The sequence below is a fragment of the Diplotaxodon limnothrissa genome, linkage group LG7, assembly GCF_057381915.1.
Source record: "Diplotaxodon limnothrissa isolate DT_005_m linkage group LG7, D_limnothrissa_male_GT1.1, whole genome shotgun sequence".
NCBI classification, from domain to species: Eukaryota; Metazoa; Chordata; class Actinopteri; order Cichliformes; family Cichlidae; genus Diplotaxodon; species Diplotaxodon limnothrissa.
In genome coordinates this window covers 46,792,622-46,800,896 of record NC_140602.1, presented here as the reverse complement: position 1 = coordinate 46,800,896, position 8,275 = coordinate 46,792,622, and the positions used below count along the sequence as shown (strand labels likewise).

General features: G+C 38.0%; 2 protein-coding genes across 2 annotated transcripts; one reads left to right on the top strand and one right to left on the bottom strand.

The window, feature by feature from the left end:
* Positions 1-300: 300 nt before the first annotated feature.
* Positions 301-3,779, top strand: LOC146629011 (uncharacterized). Its single transcript, XM_085357106.1, has 6 exons — positions 301-1,681; positions 1,984-2,131; positions 2,480-2,623; positions 2,737-2,841; positions 2,951-3,215; positions 3,570-3,779. The coding sequence occupies exons 1-6, from the start codon at positions 1,540-1,542 to the stop codon at positions 3,777-3,779; spliced, it is 1,014 nt and encodes a 337-aa protein (XP_085213232.1). The 5' UTR covers positions 301-1,539.
* Positions 3,780-6,508: 2,729 nt separating this feature from the next.
* LOC146629010 (uncharacterized) lies at positions 6,509-7,326 on the bottom strand. Its single transcript, XM_085357105.1, has 3 exons — positions 7,029-7,326; positions 6,727-6,924; positions 6,509-6,636 (listed from the first exon to the last, which is right to left on the bottom strand). The coding sequence occupies exons 1-3, from the start codon at positions 7,324-7,326 to the stop codon at positions 6,509-6,511; spliced, it is 624 nt and encodes a 207-aa protein (XP_085213231.1).
* Between the last annotated feature and the right edge of the window lie 949 nt (positions 7,327-8,275).

Sequence of the window (8,275 nt, the reverse complement as noted above, 5' to 3'; positions counted from 1 at the left end):
AGTAAAGCAAGTGTGTAAGTCCATCTCTGAATGTTTGTAAAGCATTCCTGCGTTAAGCTTAACAAACGACTGCCTCTTCTTTTTATGGAACTCCAAAGTGTTCAAAATTAAATAAATAAATAAGTCATGATGAAATAAATAACTATGTGAATAAATAAGACACAGATATGTAATGTGAGAATGATATTGTGAAATAATTGAACACATTTTGAAAAAAAGCTCATTATTGTGAAATATATTGCATTCTGCTATAAAAATTTACTTGTTATTGTGAAATATTATTTCATGATCATTATTTTTCACAATAACAGAGATTATTCCTGAGGTATTTTATTTATTCCCAGCCGTTTTTAATCCAAAATGTCCTTTTTTTCAAAGTCAGTCTTTATTTCAAAATCCCGTTTTTCCCAATGGCCTATTTATTTCATAATGCGACTTTTCAGCAGAATGACTTTGTCTGTCAATCAGTGTGAGTGGGCTTGACCTTTGCGCCTATTGGCTGATCGTTTACTATCGACTAGTTTTCCTGGATACCTGCTCCGCGGACGGCTGCTACAGGTAGCAAAAACGTGCTAGGTCAAAAGTCACGGAGGATGGCGGACTGGTGTGAACTTCAGTCAATTCTGCTCATTTTAGCAGATCAGATAGAGAGGGATCATTTACCTGTAGATACTGTTTTGAGTCGTTTAGATGATGTTTCTGAAATGCTTGGGATGATAATTGCTCTTCAAGATGTTAGCATCGATGACACCATTGTCGAAAGTTTAAGATCAATTCAGCACCGTGTTCGTTTGGAATACGCCGAGGAAGAACAGTCTTCAAATGTTGGTCGTCCACGTCTTGAAATCCCGGCTGCAGCACTCAGGACTTTAGTGCTGTCCGGTATAACCATCGGGGTAATTGCCGATATGTTTTCTGTGTCTCCGAGCACAATTAGGAGGAGAATGACGGAGGAAGGTCTAAGGTAAGTTTATGCTGTAATTTAACACCTGTGTGAGTCTGTACACAGCATTATTTAGATGTTGACCTTAATTATGACGTTTGATATTGAAATATTATCGCTTACTTTTTTATTGTGAATGTCTAAAATAAGCGTGGCAGCTACGGCTAATGCTATCGGCGCCATCTTGTTGTTGAGACACGTTTAGCTGGCGCAGTGTTAGCTGTTAGAGTGTGTTAACTCGGAGACTTGGCGGCAGTGGAACCTGTAGGAACCTTTTACACAGAGTAAACCCACCAGCTTTCCACAGTCTACTTACTTATCACATCTTGGTAGACAGCAGGGTCATTAGTGCTTTAAATAGTACATAGTTGAATGTTTCATTGCTGTTTGCAGCTAATTGTTCTCTGATAACACATAACAAAGTTGATGTTAAATAGCAAGTTTATTGAAATGGTTTTGTCTATTACAGCAGCGTTTTAAATATCATACTTTCTCTGGTGTCTTCAGTAAAGCTAAAACAAGAATACATTTACGTCCTTGGTTCTTTCAGGAAAACGTTTTGTTGAGACTTGCTGTTATACTAAAAAAAAAAAATTATGTGCAGAAAATCTGATAGGTATTCTTCTATTGGGAATGAGGACTTGGATGCAAAAGTGCTGGACATTCAGCGTCATCACCCAAATGCCGGCTGCAGAATGATGATGGGACATCTACGATCCAGAGGCATACACATTCAAAGTAAGCTGATATTGTTTGAATATCCAAACACCAGTTTCTGGCCCAGAAAGCATGTGTCAGTGTAGCCATGATGTGATATTATAATGTAGGCATCAAAAATGACTAGGCATGTTCGCATCACTGTTATGCAGTTATGTTCCTGTTTGAACCAGTTTGTACATGATTCTCTGTCCCTAGTAAATCTGTACAGCACCTGGATACTTACCTGAAGCAATGAAGATCTGTCTCATAAGCATTACAGTGTTTACAATACAGTCTTTTTGTAGTTGTTAGTACTAAGACATGATCTGTTTGTTAATCAGGATTTCGACTGATGGATTCAATGAGACGAGTCAATCCAGAAGGGGTCATGATGCGACGGTTATCTATTCAGACTGCAAGGCGTCGTCAGTACAGTGTACCAGCACCAAATCACCTTTGGCATATCGATGGAAATCATAAACTAATTCGGTCAGTACTTGCATCACCTTTTCCCTATTCCATTGAAGTAACAGAATGCATGTATAAAATTGTAAAATGAAGCCTTGAGTTTGTAAATGTCATCTTAAATGCTGTCATATAAGGCCATTTACAGGATTTGCTATAGTCATGTCTGAGGCTTTACATTATGCATGTGATTCCTTGCACTACAGATCTTTCTGTAAAGTGTTTAAGTTTCCCTTCTATTATTTCTTTTACATTCCTGTTATAACATGTTGTCACTTTATATGGAACTGAAATATTGGTCTTGCTTGTATGTAACTGGGGACATGACAATGTTTTTTCTTGTTTTGTTTTTTTTTAATTCTGCCTTGTCAGATGGAGATTTGTTGTCCATGGTGGGATAGATGGTTTTTCTAGGTTAATTGTCTACCTTAAAGCTGCCACCAACAACAAAGCTACAACAGTTTTTGATGGTTTCTTGTCAGCAATCAGACAATATGGCATACCGTCAAGAGTCCGGTAAGAGGTGTTTAACAAATACAGTATGTCAAAAAACTCTGTATTGGACAGTAGTTATATTCAGATTGTTACTCTCACTGACTCGGATCAAAACTTCTCTACTTTTTTTCCAGGTCAGACAAAGGAGGGGAAAATGTGAAGGTTGCACATTTCATGGTGCAGACAATGGGGGAGAACAGGAACTCTCACATTACAGGCAGAAGTGTTCACAACCAGCGGTAAGGACAAGTAAATTGATGGCCTGTCTTACATTTTTTTCACACATGCAATTGTAATAAAACAAATGGTTTCTGAGCATAATTGACTGGTTTTCACTGTGTCTTATAGCATTGAGCGCCTGTGGAGGGATGTATATGAAAACGTCCTTGACCTTTTCTACACAATCTTCACCCAGCTGGAGATTCAAGGACTGCTCAACCCTGGTGAAGAAATTGACTTGTTTGCACTGCACAGATGCTTTTTGCATCACATTCAACATCATCTTCAGTCATTCCAGGAAGCATGGAATCAGCACGGACTCAGAACAGCAAACCACCATTCACCTCTGCAACTCTGGTTGCTGCACAGAAAGGAGGGACAAGATTTGTCACAGGTACATGACTATTTGATCCGTATTTGTTCTTCTATGTAAAACTCTACTATCTGTAGTTGAGGTGAGTTTATTTCTACTGTTCGAGTTGGTGTACCGAATATTTCTCCTGTAAGTGAAAATGTCTCTCAAGCCATTCTCTCCTTTTATTCCATCTGTCAGGTATAGATGGCAATACTTTAAACAAAGTTAAATTTGTTATACCTGAAGAGAACCAATCCTGACCTAGAATGGGTGAATGAATAATTATGCCTAAGAAACTCACATAGGCCCTGACAGACTCAATAAGTCCATCTAGGAACAGCTGCAGGAAACACCTCTTCAGTTTAGATTTAAAACATGTGCATGCTCTTTCAGGTTGATGAGGATTATGGTGTGGACTGGACAGGACCACATAATCACCGCCCATCAAATGAGATCACCATTCCTGAGATTCAGCTCCCACGTGCACTGAGTGAACGAGAGCTTGCTGTGCTACCAAACAACAACGTTTCACTCAGTCAAGCTTTGGATACCTACTGTGAAACTGTTCAGTCACTCAAACTTATGTGTGATACCACACCGTAAGTCTTCAAAGTTAGCAGGTGCAATATGTTCACACCCCTTTTTTAAGTTTCTACATCTATGGCTTTGTAGCTAATACTGACTCAAAACAGCATAACCAATTTCATTTTCAACAAAACAGTGAGTGGCTATAAAACAGGATTTGTTTTACACAGCTGTCACTTTAATAATAATAAAAATAAGTGATTTGATTTGATATTCATTTCTTGGATGTACAGTACCGGTACATGTCAACTCTGAGCAGATTTAATACAATGCACACGGTACAGTAGTATAAAATCTTAATGCAAATAAATTTTCCAGTAGCGAGAATAAAATAAACATAATGTGTAATTTATAATGTACAGTGAACAACTGATTTTGTTTTCTGAACTCTTTTTAATATAAACTGACAAAAAGCAATAAATGCTCACCTCTACTGTGTATTTTACACTGTCAAGTGTATTAAAGGAACTAGAACTCACTAGATTGTCCGTTTCTTTGAACACTGAATACAGTAATGTGATGCAAGAAAGAAAAATGGTCTAATCTTACCATGTGGTTATGGAATCAATCCTAAACCAGACCAAAACCTGAGTCAGTACAGTTGAGACACACCTTAATGTCCATCAGAAATGATTCATAGGTACAGTAGTGTGCAGGAAGACGTAGTACTTCAAAACAGGTGGAAGACTTTGGAAGACTGCTGTTGACCACTTCCACAGTCATTTCTCTCGGCAAGACTTCCCATCCTGTCCAAAACTTGATGAGGGCTTTTCGTTGTGCACAAGACGCTGCAATGGAACATTGTTTTGAGCTATAATGACATCCTATATTCATTATTTTGAGTCTTTTATGGAGAAATACCTTAAAAGATGAACAATTACATAAAGAGCACAAGACATTTTTGCCCCACTCAAATTGCTGTTGTAGCTGTCATAGATATTTTTATGGTAACAAAGCTAAAAGTAGTTACATACAATTATAATGCAACTGATAATGCCACCACTCTGTTTTTTATGTATTGCATGGAGGCAGTATGGAGCAAATAAGAAAACAAAATTATACTATAGTGTACTTTGTTAATGACCCGAGATCACTGGACTGTATGTAATTTACCAAAGTATAATCAGAGAAAACCAATAGCAAAATACCTATCGCAGCAGACTTACCATTTTCAATGAAGGACCGAAGGTAGCCTGCCACTCTGCATTTATCCTCAAGAGAGCATTCCTCTTCCTCCTCATCTTCATCTTCTGTGGCAGGCCACACTATCCTTTCTAGAATAGACTGCATAAAATAGTTCACCTTGGTTAATTTTTTCTCTTAAATGCTACAAGATAAAATAAGCTTAATTTGTCATTTTATATCTTTACTTATCTTGTAGTCTTAAGAGCGTCAGCAACATTAGGTGTATTTTTATTAAATGTAACCCAGCTGTTCGACTAGCCCAAGCATACAAAATAGTATATTGATGTTTTGTGTCAACAATTAATGTTCATCCTTCATAAATTAACCAAATACCTTTACTATTCAGATGTTAAAAGATGTGACCTGACTTTACCTCACAACAGGGAGCAGTCTCTGATTCCCTTGGTAAGAAAAGAGGAATGATGTCTGATCTTTCTGTCAGAAGCGGCCATACCATGGTCTCCTTAAGCCCTTTCCTCGGCTGCTTGACTTGACGGCTTGTTCGTGTTATGACCTACAACAGTGAGACTAAACCAAAACTGAAGTGTGAGTCCGTAAAGTAAAACACACTTTAAATGTTAAATACTTAAAGAACATCCACTGTACTGATAAAGCATTTCAAATGGCCTCCAAAGAGATTTTTTTAATGTATATGAAAAATGTACTTATTCACATCCAAAGGTTTGATTTGCTTTTCTATTTAAAATTTACATTTATTGGGGAGAGTAAGTCCGTACTCACAGCGTGGAATAGCAGACGTTCATACAGCCACTTTCTATTGGTTTGTGTGACACCTGGCAGGTCCCAAGCCAGGGCTAGCTCGAGAACATTTCTTCGTTCCAGTTCTGTTAATTCAGCAGTGCTATCAAGCTAGGACAGAGGGAAAAAAATTAGTCAGTAGTAGGTACTGATGGCTATTCAATCTTGTCTCTAAATTTAATATTTAGTGAAATAGTAATTCTTTAAAATAATGGTACAAAAATGCAAACCAGCTGAATAGTGCTGCGGATATCAATATCAGGGCAATCCTCAATCTGAACTGTAGCTGTTTCAGGTGAGCCACCAAAAAGGACATGGATGATTGCAGGACTTATACCAGACACACACGGTCCACCATGAATGAATGAATGTCCCATTATTCTTCCTAAGATCAACCATAATAAATTCACTTAGCCTAACATTGCATCGGGGTAAAGACAAACAGTTTTGTAACTGTATTCAATCTAGTTTTCATCTTTATGGTTACAGTTAGGATAATGTAACACAAGTAATGCTTTTTCCTTTAGTGCTGCACATGTATTATTTTAAATTACTATTCCTCTTATTTCTGTACATAACTTTCTTACCTGCCACCAAAAACATGTCACTCTCAAGCAAGGTCTGAGAAGTGGATGGAGTCAAGTGTTCTGGCTCACCGTCAAACAGTCTTGTAAGATCTGTGTTCCCTGAAAAGAGTACATCTAGGTTATGGTGAGTATGAGAAATCCAGGCAGTAATTTTAACACAATTAACTCATTTACATAACAAATACATTTTCTTTACATGAATAAATATTCTCTTATTTAATCCACTATACATGTGCCCAGTCTAGTTTCATACATACCAAAATTCAAATGCAAACCAGACTGTACTAGAGAAACTGCCTTTGAGAAGAAGAATCTCTTCACCCCTTCTCCAACAGCAACATCCCCTAAAAGGAAGAAGGAAAAAAAAAACCTTGTGAAGTTTCGGATTAGTCAGTCACTGGATTTCTAATGTTTTCACAATACAGAAAAAATACCTTCCAGTTTGCAGCTGACAGGGCCCGCCCACTCTACCTTTGGAGCTTTGTAGAGGGAGATAAGTGATCTCTGTTGATCCACAATACTTTCCCGCAAGTCCATTTGCAGGACTACTGCCTTTCTTGTCTCATACTTTGAAAGTAACTCGGACTTGTAGAGCCAGGCTGCTCTGGTTGCATCTTGTTCACATTTCCACTCTGAAAGGTACACATTTGTATGGATCACATGAATCAAAAGAAATAAAATATATGTATTTTTTGCCATTTGTCTGGTATCTTCCTAACTTAATTCCTGTCACTACCTGGTTTTTCCCCTAGAAGTGACTTTTCCTCATCTTGATGAGATGCATCTTCCTGCACTACCACCATATCACCTGACGATTGCTCTGCTCTTGCTGAGGTTATGGTGGATTCCAAGATGATACTATCTGGTTCCTCTACCCCGCAGGACAGATTCCAGGCATCACTGTTGCTACAGGATGGGACCTCTGACCTTGCTGTTGTACTACGAGTCTGCCTAGCCTGACTTTCAGTAACAGACTGAGGTTCAGCACCACTCAATGAACTGTGAGAGGGATTGGCAGAGATTTCAGCATCCATCACCAATATATACAAAGTGGACTTACTTAGTTTCCACACTATATACTAAAATATATAGAAAATCAAAGATGTTCCTTACCTTGTGCATTTAGTGATGTGGTTTTTCATTTTATTTAAAGGAATGTTAATGTCACAATTCAGGCATTTTGTGGGGGGTCCTTGTTGCTGGAGGGTTGTCAGGCTCTACAGAGAATATGGAGATAAAAATATATATATACATTTGGTGCATACTGTGATAAAAAATGTTTTGACAGTTCTGCAATCGCATTTGCCAACGTGAGAAGCAGAAACAAATTGTAAACACAAAATTACATATCTCCTTCTAAACCTTTTCTAAGAATTGCTTACATACACATTCAGAACCATTATTACTCATATGCAGTCATGTTTCTAACCAGCTGACAGCTAAAGTGATTTGACACATAGTTGAGCTTAGCTAGCCATTTGAACTAGTTTATTAATACATGCAAATAACATATTCTGACCCTAGTCATTACTCACGTCTTCCAAATCAATACTTTTCTGCAGTGGCCTTATATAGATCAAAGCTTGTCCAATTCCACTCAATGGACTGCGGAGATATCGCACTGTATATCCAGTGTCTGGGCTTGGGATTGTGCACAGGTTACGGCTTCGTGTTGTACCAGAGATTCTCAGCAGTTCAAACCCTCCTGTGTCTTTAAGCTGAGGGAAGGTATCCTCAATCTTGACCACTTCTGGGTCATCATCCCTTCCTATAAAACACATTACTTGCTGTACATTACTACAAAAATGGTACATATAACAGTAAAAATGTAGTTAAACTGAATCTTGAAATATTAACAAATGACATGTAGCATCACCTTGGAATGAAATCCGTTTCTCTCCAAGTCCAGCTGCTGCTAGGTCAAATTTGACTGCTTTAGCTGGCACTGTGTCTGACATATGATCATGTAAACAGAAGAAGGTG